General features: G+C 60.3%; 1 protein-coding gene across 2 annotated transcripts; it reads right to left on the bottom strand.

Annotated features, from left to right (window-relative positions):
• Positions 1 to 215: 215 nt before the first annotated feature.
• On the bottom strand, positions 216 to 10,100 carry SHOX (SHOX homeobox). 2 transcript variants are annotated; one of them, XM_068533747.1, is made up of 5 exons: positions 9,815 to 10,100; positions 6,114 to 6,322; positions 2,144 to 2,201; positions 1,952 to 2,043; positions 216 to 494 (listed from the first exon to the last, which is right to left on the bottom strand). In XM_068533747.1, the coding sequence occupies exons 1-5, from the start codon at positions 10,098 to 10,100 to the stop codon at positions 216 to 218; spliced, it is 924 nt and encodes a 307-aa protein (XP_068389848.1). The 2 variants fall into 2 exon arrangements, with proteins under 2 accessions (XP_068389848.1, XP_068389849.1); XM_068533748.1 differs by having other exon boundaries at positions 216 to 461; positions 1,955 to 2,043.
• Between the last annotated feature and the right edge of the window lie 5,059 nt (positions 10,101 to 15,159).

Genomic DNA, 15,159 nt, shown 5'->3' with positions numbered 1-15,159 from the left:
ACCTCCCCTCTCTTCCGCACAGTCTTTGCGAGGCTTTGACGGGGTCTTGCGGTCCTGGGATGCCCCCTCCCGAGGCCTGCCAGGGGGCCCCGGGGTTGCCCCAGGCGGGGAAGGCGCTGCGCCCTCGCTCCGGGGCGTCCGCGCGGCCGTCGGGGGGCGCGGAGGGGTCGAGTGCAGGACGCGGCGCGGACGGGGTGACGGGGCCGGGCGGCGGGTCAGAGCCCCAAGGCCTCGGCGTGCTTGCGCGCCTTCAGCCGCAGGTCGGCGATGCTGGAGTTTTTGCTGCTGCTCTTGGCGGCGGCGGCCACGACGGCGGCGGCCGAGGCCGACTCGGCCAGGGATGCGATGGGCAGCCCGAAGGGCGGCGGCGGGAACATCAGGTAGGGCGCGTGCGCCGCCAGGTGCGGGTGCAGGTGCGGGTGGGCGTGCGCCACGCCTTCCAGCTGCAGCTGTGCCTGGACCTGCGAAGGCAGAACCGCCCGGTGAGGACGCGACTTCTAGTGGGGCTTTCCGCCCCGAGGACACACCCCCCCCGCCCCGAGGGCGTCTCCTCTCCCGGGGAGCCATCGCCCCTTCCCCCGCCCCAGGGGCCACCACCCACTGTCCTCGGGACACTCGGTGCCACGACCGGGTCACTGGCCGCTTCGGACAGAACCAGAGCCGGGGAGTCGGCACAGATCCCCGATACTGCAGCATCCGAGCGTCTACAGCTGGTACCTCCCCCTCTCCAGACCCCCGGCTGATTCTTTGACGCATCCCCAACTCAGGGTCCGGCCTTCGGCTCAGGCTTCCCCCACCACCCCCCTTCCCAGGGACCCGGAGTCCAGCCAAATCTGCAGGCTCCGACCGCCTACTTTCACCAGGATCTAATGGCTGACCCCACGTCGTCGGGGCAGCTGTGTCTGTGATGCAGAGGGGCCAGCCTGCCCCCGGGGAAGGGGTGCTGAGGGGTGGACGACGGGCCCAGCCGCGGAGGTGCGGGTCCAAGCGAACAGGGCGCGGACCTCTGCCCCGCGCACGGCAGCCCTGGACGCCCTCCCAGCCTTGGGCGCCGTGACTTTGAGGGCGCGCGACCAACAGCCCACCCTCACCCCATCTCCATGGTGTCACACGTAGCTAACCCTCCGGGCCGGGCCAGGCCCACCGGACCTCGTGCCCCTCAGCAAACCCGGGGCCAGCTACAAACCCAGGCCTGCCCGTAGGAGCAAAAGTGCTGCATGTGGAGGCCACGCCTTCGCTCTGACCAGGGCACAGCCAACCCACCAGCGCGGGCACTCCTACCCCCCATGCTGGGGTCCCCAGCCCAGCCCTGCAGGCGAGTGGGCGTTGCGCTCTAGCCCCGCGGGCCGGGCGCCTCCTGCCACGCAGCTCCCTCCACCCACCCGACGCTGGTCCAGAGCAGGGGCGAGAACTTTGGGGCACCTGATCTCCGAGGCGGTCTTCCGACCCCCTGGCCGCCCCCTCCTCCGCGCAGCGCACCCAGCGCCCTGGACCCTCCCTGCTCTGCGAGGAGCTGGGCGGGATGCCCCCACTGTGAGGCGCGAGGGGGAGGGGAGGGGGCGTCGAGGCCGAGGTCCAGGAGGGGCACTGACTCCCCCAGCGAGGCCCTGGGCAAGCTGAAGCCGGGGGCTGGGTGTAGACACGGGTCCTCCTGCCCAAGCGGCAGCAAACCCCGCCCTCCCACAGGCGGCGAGCGAGTGGGTGGTTCCCGGGTGGGTGGGGATTTTTCCCCTCCGACTTTTTGGAAAACTGTGTTTGGGTTTCTCTCCTAGTCCTCCCAAAGGTAACTCTTGGAGATTCTCAGCGTGGTGTTAATACGTGCCAATGGGTTTATAAATGTCCCCCTTGTGAAAGCGGCCTCTTTTCTTCGGCGGGGGCGGGAGGAGCCGGGGCGGCGACGGCCCCCTCTCCGTTCTGTTCGGAAGAAAAAAAAAACAAACAAAAAACGAGCTACCTGTTGGAAAGGCATCCTCAGGGCGCCCATGTTCACGTAAGGTGCCACCCTGCAGGCGTCCAGGTGACTGGCGGTACCCAGGATAACGCCTGCGAGGAAACACAGGAGGCGTGAACCCCGCGCGCTGCTCCCAGCGCCTGGCGGGTCTCCCCACCGCCCCTGCCTCCACGCCCGGCCCCTCGCACCCACCTTTATGCATCTGGTTCTCTTGCTTGCGGCACTTGGCTCTCCGGTTCTGGAACCAAACCTGGGAATGAGCGGACAGACGTGCACCCCCTGAGCCGGCCAGGCTTTGGCGAGCGTCAGCGAGGCCTTCTTTCCTGACACGTCGGACAGCGCGCACGGCGCTTGGGGTTTCCGTCCCCAGAAGGCTGCCTGCCGCCCCTCCGGCCTTCATCCCCGCCCCCTCCCACCCCAGCCCCGCGTAACTGGCTACCTGCAGCTGGGAACAGTCCTCACCTAAGTAAGAGCAGAGTGTCAGCATCCAAACATTGACAGTGAGGAAGTGGGTCCTCGGATGGCGCGGAGAACTTTTCCATCGTTCTGTGTGGACATTCCCCCCTCCACTCTGCCACGCACTGGTCCAACCTGACCTTCCACCCCGACGTTCCACCTTAGCCCCCCACACACCCACCAGGAATGGGGGGGCCGCACAGGTGGATACACATCTCCAAATCCAGTCCCCTCCCCAATCAATGCTCAGACACTCTGAGTCCAGAAACTTCCATGACCTCCATGCCCTCCTTGGAAGCCTGGGGGATCCCAGTTAATATTACAGAGTCATGAACGTCCTTGATCCCTAAAAACCGGATGCACCCCAAAAACGCAGGCTCTGCACTGCAGGCACTTGGCCTCCCTAAGGACATCTAATTCCTGCGGCGCCCTATCGAGAGATGAGGCAGGGAGGGAAAGGTGTTGGCACCCTGCCCAGCCCGGCTTCGCAGGCCTGGCATCCCCGAAATGCCCCCTCCAGCGCTCCCCATTCTCATCCTCCCCGCTCCTCCAAACAGCCCTGGTCTGTCGCTCATGGAATCTGGAGTCCCCTCCCTCTGTGTCCTTAGGCACTTGATTTTTCCTACCTGGCTTTCTCCAAAACTTTCCCTTCACACTCACTCACCCTGCTGCCACGATGGCAGTTACTGACCGTGCAGGATAATTAGCACAAAGAAAGCCTTCCCCTCGGCCACGCTACACTACGCCTGGGTAGCTCGGGGACCCTGCGCTGTTCCAAGCCCAGGGCCTGGGGCCACTCCCTACTCCCACCCTGCCCGGAAACCTCAGCTCCCGCAGAGGCTGCAAGCACCCGGGAGCTTAGGAAAAGCTGAACTTTTCCATCCCAGCCTCTTCAGGGGCAGTTTTCTATCCAAGGCTGAGCCATGGGCCCGCCTGTTGGAATTGGCTTCCCACAACGTTGGAAACCTCACCCTGCCAGGCTCTAGGGAACCTGGCAAACTTTGGTGGTGTTCCCCCGAAAAGTATTTCCAAAACAAAAAGTGTCCCTTGCACGCTGAGATTTCACAAATCTTTACTCCATCTCCAAAGCCTGCACTCACTTTCCTTCTCCCACATCCCGCCGCGACTCTCCCCCCCACCCCATCCGGCTGGGACGGGACTCCTTTCCCTTTCGGACCCTTCCTGGGTGCCTCTTTCTCCTTGGGGTCCGGTACCCGTCCTCAGGAGAGCAGAGCCAGACGCGCAAATTCTGCTCCCCCTGGAAGGGCGTTTTTCAAAAACAGAATCCTATTTAAAATCTAGAAAGCAAGCTCACTTTCCCTTCAGCGGGGGAAAGAAAAAAAAAAAAAAAAGATTATGGAGAATAAAAGTGATGAATTAGCTGCTGCGTTTGGCAATAATAAATCAGTCTTGGGGTGATTCACGATCAATTCCAATTAGTCCTGAATATGCTAAGTAAAGCACAGTACAGTGGTTTAGACAGTTATTTCTTCATTAAGGACCAGTCACTGATTTCTCTCACAAATGCTGTAATCTGATTTCCTTTTGATTTCCATTACAGACAGTGAATAATGACATTTAATTTAGCTCTGCGCCATAAACCCAAAGATATTTGTTGTAATTAAATTACTGCCGCTCCTCACCATGGTCTCATAACTTTCGATTATAACCCTGACAGCTGGGTGATATGAGTTTCCAGTACAACACTAAAAATAAAAGGTTAATAAGGACCAGCTTCCAAAGGATCCTCAATTTATTTACAGCAAATTTCCACTCTAAATTGAAACTCTATCCTCTAACAACACAGGACAGGCTGTACCGAAAAGGATTACCAAACAGGTCACAGACAGGATTAAAATATAGTGCATTTTCGTCTCTTCCTTTTGGTGTCTCCCCAACATCCCCCCACTTCTGCACAGCGGGGTATGTGTCTTAACTAATTGGTTTTTATGAGCACTTTCTGCCTTCTCTTTATTATACGATTCTTTTCCCTGTGGCCAATAGGAAATTATTTCTTTTTTCTCTTCCCATGTTTATTTTTATTATTATTTACAACTGTTAAAGTTTAATTCACCTCTGGATCGACAGGCTTTCGTTTTCTACTACCACCCTCCCCGCTTTATTTTAGGGCTTTTCTCAAGATCTGCAGCCAACCAAGAACCAATTTTCTGCCAACTCGGTCTCTCCTGCTAAGGCGCTATTCAGTAATAGACTACTGAAAGAAATAGTGTGGAATTAAATTACAAGTAATTTATTTTTATAGAAACAGTACATCAAGGCCTGGGAGATATTACAGATCTCAGGCAGAAAGGCTGTGAAATGACATAAAAGTTGATGTCCCCTTCAGCAAAAGTTTAATCTTTTCATTAATTTATATGGTGCAGCCCCATCCATCTTTCCAGAGAAAGGTGGCCAGTCTCCCCCGCCCTCCCCCGCCCTCCCCCACCCCTTGCCGAGGCCACAGATGCCCGGACAGATTCGTCTGGGGAGAAGGTCCCCAGAGCTACTCCGCCCGTGGTCCCAGCGATGCGGAATGGTCCTGGGAACCCCTGCGGCTGCACGGAATTCTGGACAGACTCGGGGACTGTTGCATTTCACCTTAAGCAGCCCTTTTCACCTCACCGACGGGGAAAGATGGAAGGCATGAGGGTGCAAACACCCCCCCCCCTTTTTTTTTTTGTACAAATTAAAGATTTTTGTAAAACACTCTCTATAAATGCTTTCTGTGTTTTCGTTTCTTCAATACAATCCGGGTGAAGTTGTGTTTGAAATGCTGACCCTATACCAATAAGAAACCCGTTCTTTCAAAGCCCTGGCTTTATTTAACATGGTTCCCTCCCCCCATTGGCAGTATTAATTCCATTTATGTAAATAACCGGTCCCCAGAGCCCAGGGACCCTGACCCCTTTTCCTTCTCTCCCCGGCGCTGCTGTCCTGTCCAGAACCGTCAAAACCGACGGAAAGCCCAGCAGAACATGCAGGCCCGACCTCCCGGTGGCGGGGACGGGGGGCGCGGAGGGGGCGAGTCTGCGGTACCCGGAGGAGGCGATCTGGAAGCGAATCTTTGCTCCCCACCCCCCAGTAAATAAATGAATGCATTTAACGCAAACGTTTACAAAGCCGGAGCAAAGCGAACCAGGAGCGCCTCCCCCGCCCCCCACCCCCGCGCGCACGTGCGGCGAACACCCACGGCCCCCGCCGACGGCGGCTCGCCAGATGGGGCACCACGACCGCATGCGTCCGGTCCCCGCCCCCGCGCCCCCCTGCCCCGCGCCCGGGCTAATCCGGCACCGCGCGGGCCGGAGTCGCAATCCTCGAGACGCCCACGCGCCTCCTCTTCCCATCTCTGTTCCCTGCAGCGGAGGGAGGGGGCTGCAGAGGAGCGGGTAAGACTTTGGCGACGGCGGGGTGGGGGTGGGGGTGGGGGTGGGGGTGGGGGGGACTGGGGGGGAGGAGAGGCGAACCAGTGGGAAGAAGAGAACAACATTCCCGATGAGCTGGAGGCGCAGGGCGAGCCAGCCAGGCCGGGCGCAGGAGCCCTGACCCGCGAGGCCCCGGGGCGCCTCCGAAAGCCCGGCTCCAGCTCCCCACCCCGACCCAGGGTCCCCGCGCTCCCGGAAGGGCCCGGCGGCCTGGCCGAAGGGGGCGCGTTCCGGGCCCGCCCGGGGAGCGGGCGCCGGGGCCGGGGCCGGGCCCGCGCTCTCACCTGCACGCGCGCCTCCGAGAGCCCCAGGCGCTGGCTGAGCTCCTCCCGCATGAAGGCGTCGGGGTAGTGAGTCTCGTCGAAGAGCCGCTCCAGCTCGTTGAGCTGCTCCAGAGTGAAGTTGGTGCGGCTGCGCCGCTGCTTCAGCTTCGTCTGTCCGTCCTCGTCCTCCGACTTCACCTCCTCGCGCTTCTCCTTACAATCGTAAATGCCTGCGGGCGGGCCGAGGGCACAGCGCTGAGCGCCCCCAGCCCCGGCGTCCCCGCGTCCCCGGCCGCCACGAGCCCCTCCGCCGGCCCCCGCCTCCCCCGGCCCGGCCCGCGCATCCTGCGCGCCACGGACAGGGCCCCGCGCGGGGACGCTTGGGCGCGACGTGGTGAAAGCCTGTGTGTGCTCGCGGTGGAGGGGCCTCGGTGGCAAACGCGCCCTGACGCAAAGCGGCGTCAAGTCGATAAAGCAAACTCCAGGGCAAGCCGCGCTCTTTTGTAATAACTCGAGCCCCGGCGCCGCGGTGTTTCTTGGCCTAATCTCTGAATAGTTTCCTCAATTATCCACTTCGCCTCTGTTGACATATTGACATAGCCTAACCTTCTCTCTCTCTCTTTTTTTTTTTTTTGAAGGGGAATGGAGTGTTAAATATTATTAAGTCAAAGAAGCTTAGGCAGAATCGCCCAAGTGTCGGGTGCCTGGCGGGGCGCCCGCAAAGAGCGCAGGGAGAGCCCGGGCCAGGCTGGGGTCCAGGCCCCCCCGAGAGCCGCCGCTCCCGCCTGCAGCGCAGCAGGACCGGGGCCGTGCCAGCCGCCAGCCGGGCCAGAGCCTCCCTCAGGACGCCGTGGAGGCGGGCGCTCGCCCGAGCTCACCTCCTTCTGACCAAGAAAGCGCAGCCGTATCTTAAGGCCGGCAGGCACCCCGAGGCGCTTGGGTTGCACCCGAGAGCACGGTCCCTTGACTTCCGGTTTTGTCCCTCTGTCTCTTGGACACACATTCTCACTCCCCATCAGGACGCCAAGAGTGACACTTCGTTAGGTCCAAACATTATGAGAGCAGCTATATTTGCTGGGGGAGCGGGCAGGGTATCAGGCAGACAGCTCAGGATTTAGGAGATTCTAACCCAGACACCTCTCCTTCCCACCGCTAGGAAATGCAGCCCCTCACCAAGCTCAGGGATTTAAATTTAAAATAAAAGTTGGCCCCCGGTTGCACAGTTGGTGGAAGCTTCATTTCAGCACCCCTTGCGTTTTCTTGTGCTTTTTCTCCGATCATAGGGCCTGCTGGGTGCAGGCAAAGAGGACCCCCATGCCCTCATTAGATGTCCCCTCTGTGTCAAGGAGAAGAGGACGGCTTTCAGGACGCTCTAGCCAAGGAGTCTGGGGTTCCACCCGTTCTGAGAAGCCTCTTAGCAGTAAGCCCAGAAACTTGGCGAAGGGCGAAGACCCAGATCCTCTGCGGGACCAGGGAAAGATCCGGGCAGCCAGTTCCCACCCCCCACCCCCCACCCCCACCGGGGTCTCTGAGCTGGACACCAGAGCCCAAGTCCTGAGTCTGCCTAAAAGCCTCTCCTCAAGGCTTCTGACCACTGGACACTCAATCCCACCTCGGATCTTAAAGCCTCTCTCACCTCCTGAAAGGGATGCATTTCCAAGAACACCTTATTTCTCCCCAACGGGAAATCCTTTCCCGGAGGCGGCCCCAACTCTGCTTGCTCCTTCAGGTCTCTTAAGTCTGAACCCCAGGGATCGACCCCAGATGAGGAGCTGGCCTTCAGAGTCCTCCAGAACCCATGGCAGGCCGTGCAGAATCCACAGGCTGCCGTGCCCGGCTCAGCGGGATCCGCTGCTCCGGCGCCCAAGACCTCTGGGTTTCTCCGAAGCCCAAGCAGCTCCCACCTCTCTGTTTTGCTCCCGTCCTGCAAATTCGGCCTGGGGCTCAGCCCTGCCAGGGGTCTGCACGCCCAGGCAAAAGGGAGAAGGTGCAGCTGGGGTTTTCCTCACCCCTTCCTGCTGCCTGTACTTCTAGCCTTGTCTTATTTTCCTCTCTCCTTCGAAAAAGGCCTCGATTGTACTCTGCTCTCCTTCCACGGGCCTTTTTGCAGGGTCCCCCTGCCTTGGCTGTCCAGGCTGAGAGGAGACAGACAGAAGAGGGGACTCAGCCTCTAAGGCGGATGGGGGAAGCCGTCAGGAGCCCGGGAGGTCAGCCGCCTGCCGGGTGCTGTAAATTAAATGTCGGCCCTGACAAGTGCACAGACAGACAGCCGTGTCTCTATCAGAGCAAACTCTCTTTGTAGGAATCATAAAGCCAGGTGCGTGAGGCCTCGCCAAGGGGTGAGCCCCGAGATATGGCAGGCCAGGCTCAGGCTGCCTGGGCTCTCAGAAGCCAGGGGCTTTATTCCTAAGCCTCTGCCAGCTTCCTGCTTCCACAAGGTCAAGGTCTCCGAAAGCTGTCTGGGTCATCCACTGGGCTTCAAGGTCAGCACACCTGGACTCTGCCACCAAAGTGCAAGGGCCACAAGAGCAGGAGGCATGGGGTCCCCACTCTCTGTTCGTGACCCGTCTCAACACGGACAGAGAATGAAACAGGACCCGGGAACCACATGGCAAGCTTCTGTATTTCCTCGCTTTGTAGTGAGAAATAGACCTCCATATACTTCCAAACGCTGCCCCCTGAGAAATCGAGCCAATTTTATTCCTCTGATTTATAGCTGCTGGTTGCCCTGTTTGTACAGAGATTCCCCCGGGTTGGGACCACCGCTGTCCAGCTGGGAGCACCCTTGTAAACATGTTTTTTCCCACCCACCCCCCCCCCCCGCCGCGTTCAACAACAGCGCAAAACGCCGCGGAGATTTCGGGGGGGAAAGCAGCCGGAAGGAGGCCCAGGATGCAGCCGGCCTGCAGCAGGGCCAGCTGCGCCCTGACAGCCTGGGGTAGGGCGGCCGCGTGCGCGGGGCCACGAGCCTCCCCGGGCCCTTCTGCCCCTTGTAGACCCTGACCACCTGCGGGCACGCGGCTGGTTTTAATCTACAGGCCCGCGTCAGCCAAGATCCAGCCCCAAGGTTCAAGGGGAAAGTTTTCCCTGAGAGGAAACCACGCGGAGAGGCGCAGGAGGGCGAAGAGGGGACGGAGCGCGTTGCCTCCCCGACTGCCGGCCAGCGCAGCCCTCAACGCGGCCCATTTCGAGCTCGGGAAGCCGGCAGGCGATGGGCACTTGGAGAGACGTGTGTGGATCTCTCTGGGGGCGTGGAGGCGGACGTAAGACAGACCGGCCGGCAGACAGGCAAGCAGCCAGCAGCCCTCCAGCCGACCTGGGTTTTCAAGCCCGTACACCCGGATTCCCCCCCCCAGCGCGGGAAAGTTCCCGCTGCGGAGCCCGGTGCCAACGCCCAGGGAAGCGATGCTCGGGCAGCGCGCGGCCCCAGCCGCTGCCCACCCTCGGCGCCTCTGCCTCTCTCCTTCCCTGCTTCCTCGCTTCTCCAGCCGAATCCTCCCCTCCCCCGTTTGGTTTCTTTCTTACGAAAAAGGCTGGCGATGGATTGCCGGGGCCTTTGCGTCCGAGCCGTGCCTGCACATTCAGCGTTCGGGGTCGAACGGAGAGCGAACCGCGGCCCCCGGGGCCTGTGCGCGCGCGGAGCGAGGGGCAGGCGGCCAGGCTCGTTGGCGAGGAGACGCCGTCCCCGGGAGGGGCCCGGGGCTGGCGTCCGGAGAGCTTACCTTCGGCAGCCCTCCCCGAACCGAACTCTTTCAGTTTGTCCTTGTCGTGGTCCGCGTGGTCCTTAAAGAGATGCACCGGACAGTGGCCGCTGCCCTCCGTTATGTCCTGGAGGTTGGATTCCGAGACCCCCAGCTCCCGGGAGCGCGCCAGTCCGCTCTCCAAAACTTCCCTGTAAGTGATCGAGTCCTTCTTGCCTCCGCCGCCGCCGCCGCCGCCGCCGCCGCCGCTGCTCTCTTTGCTCTTCTGGTCAAAAGATTTGGATACAAAAGCCGTGAGCTCCTCCATGGTGGCCGGGGGCTGCGGGGGTCCGCGGGGCTCGGCGGGGCTGGCTGGGAGCCGGGCTGTGGTCCGCACGCCTCCCGCGCGGAGACGACTGTCCGTGCGAGGGTAGATCTCTCCTGCTGTTATTTATGCCTTTCAATTTGAGATCTCACTATTTATACACGGCTACCTCCGCCCAACCCCCAACGCTCCCTGTCTGCAGCAATTACAGCTGCCGGCTCGGCGGCGGGCGCACGCAGAGACGCTATCTCTCCCCCACCTCCAGTCCGGCGATTGGCTTTCTTTGCATTTCATCACTGTTTGGCGTCTGTGCACCTTGGTGTGGAGAGGTAAAGATCAAGTTTTTGAAGGGAGAGAGAGAGAGAGAGAGAGAGAGAGAGAGCGAGAGAGCAGGCGCCAGCTCCCCGAACAGGTATCCGCATTCTCTCCGAGGCTGGAGGAAACGAACCTCGAGGAGGAGTTTAGGGCTCGTGACGACGCCCTTGCCTGCCGGCCCCGGGAGGAGCGCAGCCTCGCGCCCCGAATGGTGTCGTCGCAGGACGTGTCCGGGCGTGGTCGTGCGGGGACTCCAGCGAGGGGACCCGGGCGGCGGGGACGCGCCATCACAGACGGGAATGAGTCCCAAGTTGGAGATGCGGTGGGACTGCGGGCTGGACCCGCCGGCGAGGCCCGCGGAGCGAGCGGGAGGCGCGGGAGCGCGCGGCGTGCTGGGGGGGAGCAGCTCTAGGACCCCGAAAGTGAGAGGAAGGGTCCAGGTCTAGCCGAACGTGGGCGCCCGCGCCTCGGCGGTGTTGTTGCAAAGCCGCTCGCAGACCTCGGAGGGGCCGGGGACACGGACGCTGCGGGCCACGAGCGCCCGGAGCGCGCTGGTCCAGACGCGGAGAAGCCGGAGGGTCTCTGGGAGAACTGGTTCGTACACAGCGGTCCGTGGGGCGCGCGTCAGATCCCGCCAGGCCGGACCGACGCAGCCTTCCTTAGAGCCGTGCTGTCAGCCCGGTGTCTGGGAGATTTATTGGAGGGGGGGGGAATATATGTATTTTTGGTTGTACCACAGTGCTCCTGAGCAGATCCTGACTTCCTCGGAACTTTATAATGTGCCTAAAAGGAGCCACTTTTTCTCACCTGCAATACGAAATTCATTCGGCAATCCCGGCAGCTGAAGAAGTCCTCTTATCTGCAAAATGCCGTCTGCAAATAAAGTGACTTTTCTGTTCTCCCCTCTTTTTTTCTGCAATCTCCCCCTCGTCTGTCTCCCCTTCCACCTGCTGCCCCCGCCCCGCTGGAGTTGGGACAAGGCTTCTGGCGAGGGGTACGGGGGTGGAGGGGAGGGTTAGGGGTTTTGGAGGAGTTGGTTTTGCATTTTCTGAAGTCAGTTCCTCCTCCGAAGCGCCGGTTACTCAGAACCCAGGATCGGGGCCGCGCTCGGCGGTTCCCAGTGTCCGGTCCAGCGTCCGGAGCCGGACAGTAGTTTCCTTCAACGGGAAGGAAAGTGAACGATTTCTCCCGAATCCCCGGGGCCAGGGTCGGGTTCACACGGGGGTGCCTTGATCCAGGGGGAGGGGATGTGAAGCCAGAGAGGCGGGGAAAGAGGGGGGACGGGAGTGGAAACAGACCAGCTCTTCCTTCTCCCCGGCCTTTCTCCCTCCCTCCCTCTCCTTCCTTCCTTTCTTCCTTCTCTCCTTCCCTTGCTCCCTCCATCTCTCTCCCGGTGTTTTCCCCTCTCCTCGCCGCCCTCCATCCATCCTCCGGGAGCGCTGCGCCCGTGCTTCTCCGCGCGGCCCCGGCTGTTCTGCCCCGCATACAGCGGACGGAGCTGGGGGATTTGGGGGCCGCTGCCTCCCCCGGACTTCAAAAGCGAAAGGCGAAGAAGCGCTCGCAACTTGACAAACAGGTCTTTGTCACCGCGGCCCTCTAATCAAAGCGAAGGCGCGCAGATATCACACAGAATTACAAATAGCCCCTCATGTATTATGCATGCAGCCGCCTTGCGGGTCTGCGGGGGAAACGCCGAGGGCTGCTCCCGGAGCCGGGTAGCGCAGGGCGCGCGGGGCGCGGGGCGCGGGGCGAGGGGCGGCCCAGGAGCTCGTAGTCCTTGCCAGGCCAGGGCCCCGCACGCCGTCTTTCACTCCTTGGGGCGCATCTTCCAGCCCTACCCAGTCTAGGGACCCCCCCCTCGCCCCCGCGCTCAGAAGTGAACGTTTTCTTTGCAAGAAACAGTAGATCCACAGGAGGGGAGGGGGGAGAGAAGGGGGCATTAGCAATAGATCTGGGGGGAGAGGGCTCTGGGCCCGAGCAGCTTTCTGGGGTCCGCAGAGGTAGGGTAACTTTTCCTTTCCTCACCTCCTGCCATCTTGCCACTCCTCCAGCTTCAGGTGAAGAGGCCAAGTCCCCAGGGACCTAGTGGTGAACCCCCGACCTGCAGCCTGCCCACCCCTCCCTGGCCCTCCCCTACAATCTCAGCGACCCAGCCTTCCCTGCGGGGGGGGGTCACATAGGGCCTGGCCCTTACATGGCCTGAGGTTCCTTCGCAGGGAACAGGGGTGAGAGGCCCCAGGCCCCCAAGCAGGGCTACCCGCCTTGGACCTCAGACCTTGGACCCTATCCAGGAGAGAACATTGCTGGGACCAGGGTCTGGCGGCCTCCAGGGATCTCCCCAAGGGACACCAGCTGGGGACTCTGGATGTTTGAAACCCTCAAGCCTGAGAGAGAATTAAAGCCACCCCCATCCACAGCAGCCCCAACTTTGATTCCCAGTGCAGACGAATGGTTTCGAAACAACTCATCCTAAGAAGAATGAGGCTGTGCCTTTTCTAAGAGTTGCTGGTTAGGAAGGAATCCCCTTTTTACAAAATCACACTTTCTCTCGATGAGCAAAGTGATGGCCTCTTCCTCTAACTTTTGGGGACGGTGGAGCGGAGATCCCCTGAACACCCCCCACTCCCGGCCCCCTGGCCAGGGCCCCACAAGGCTCCTTAACCTCCTCTCCTTTAAACCAGAGGCAGCAACTCCCAGCATCAGCCGTTATTCTTCATATTTTAGCCTGGGCGAGGACATTTTCAACCACATATTTTTGCTAATTCAAGCCGGTGCCCAAGGCCGCAGGGTGGGTAGAGTTTATGAAATGTTACATTTACATTTCCGCTGGGGTGAAGGCAGGCGAGGGGCGGGGGAACGCAGAGCTCAGACTCTCTCAGGCATAAGGGGCTCTTGTTTTGAGTTTCTGTAGCTGCTTCCCCCAGAGAGGATCCCTCATCCCAAGATGAGAGGTGAGGACAACATTTTAAAATCTCAACTTGTCTTGGGAGAACATGGATGCTTTAACATCTCAAATGCATTCTGCCAACTCTGAAAGAGGCAGCGGCTTCATGAAAGTTTGTGGACAGAAACCAAAGCATAGCTCCTTCCTTTAAAGCAAAACGAAACAAAACAAAACAACAAAAAAGAAAGAAGTCCTGGATTGGGCTGGGGAGCAAAAAGGGGGGATCTGGTCTCTGGAAGAACACGGAAGTTCCAACGTGGATTTCACCAGAAGCTCTGCACACACCGCGGAGCTCGCCTGGCTCATTGATCCACGGCGGCGGCTGGGCATCACCTCGCACCCCGCTGCCCAGAAACCGGAGCGGACACGAGCCGCCTGAGTCCTGGATGCCTGACTCGCTCCTACCCGTGCCCGCACCATCAGGTCTATGATCCACCTGGGGAGAGACACGTAGACAAAATGCAATGAAACGAAATAGAAATGCCAGGACACCCTGCGCTCGGGAGGAAGGAAGGGTCTCTGTCGAGGCGAAGGAGGCTGGAGGCTCTTTCTAACACAACTGGTGGTTCCTGCAGCTTGAGGTGCCCTGGTGTCTGGGTTGCCCCACGTGCCCATGGACCTGGCAGCTGCCAGCCAGATCCCCGGTTGATGGCGTGGGGGAAATGAGTGAGTACCCCACCAGGAGGATGGTTCACAGCCAGCCCGCCGGCGGAGGGTGGGGGGGTCCACCCCAGGAGGCCAGAGCTGCCCCGACGCCCTCCTCTTCGGCAAGCTGCTCTCGGGAACGTGGGTCCTCTCGTTCCAGACAGATCTGGTTTCCTGAACTCCGACCACCTTCACCCAGGCCGAGGCCAGACTGGCCGCGTCCAGAGCTGGACATTCTGCACCCCTCACTTGCCTGAGTTTACCCCAACTAGAGTCTCTCTGGCCAGCCCTGCAGGCTCACAGCTTCCTGTCTGGTCCCAGGCTGAGCCTGAAAGCTCAGACACGCTGGTCCCCAGTGGCAGAAAGGGCTAGAACCGGCCACCCGTGGTGTGTCCCGCTGGCTCGGGGCCATTAGAGCAGGCAGGGCCAGGAGCTGGGGGGTGGGGTGGGCGTGGCGATGGGGTTTTCTGCCCTTCCTGTGCCTTCCCACCTGCAGACAAGAGCCAGGAGATTTCTCAGCAGTGGTATCCACTCCGGGACCTCCGTCTGGAAGGCGCACTAGTTAAACTTGAATGTCCAGGCACTGCCGTCCAGCCTGGAGCCCTCAGGAAACCTGAGAGAAGAAGAGGCTGCGGACACAGCCGACCGCCTCCCACTCCCACAACCACGGTCCCAAGCAGCATAGTGGGGGACCGACTCCGGGGCAAACTTCAGACAGCATGAGGAAATGGACACTGGCGTTGTTCGATTTTATAAAGTAATCTGTATGTATGTATGTGAATTAGGTAAATTTTAATGAACTACAGCTGCTGCTAATGGCCTCCCTTTCCTGGTATTTACAAGGCCAAGGGCCAGGAGGTAATGAACATTCCAATATTTAGTATTTGGTTTATTTAATGCTTAAAAGGTTGGGCTCTGAGTTTTCACGTTTAGCCCAGTAAAACGAAGCTCCTCTGATCCAAGGCGATTTACGTTAAATCTCATGCCCTGAACTTCTGAAGATCAGAGTAGCCTTTGCAGCCGTCTGGCTTGTCCAGCCCTTCTGGGAGGTTGGGGGTCACCGCCCCACTCCGTTTTCCCCACTGCCCACCCCCAGGGTCCTCCTTGCTTCCCGTGAAACAGAGGAAGAAGTTCCAAGGAATGCCCCTTCCATCTGGC

The sequence above is a fragment of the Eschrichtius robustus genome, chromosome X (assembly GCF_028021215.1).
Source record: "Eschrichtius robustus isolate mEscRob2 chromosome X, mEscRob2.pri, whole genome shotgun sequence".
In the NCBI taxonomy this organism is placed as follows: Eukaryota; Metazoa; Chordata; class Mammalia; order Artiodactyla; family Eschrichtiidae; genus Eschrichtius; species Eschrichtius robustus.
The sequence above is the reverse complement of the archived record's forward strand: the minus strand, read 5'-3'. Positions and strand labels throughout refer to the sequence as shown.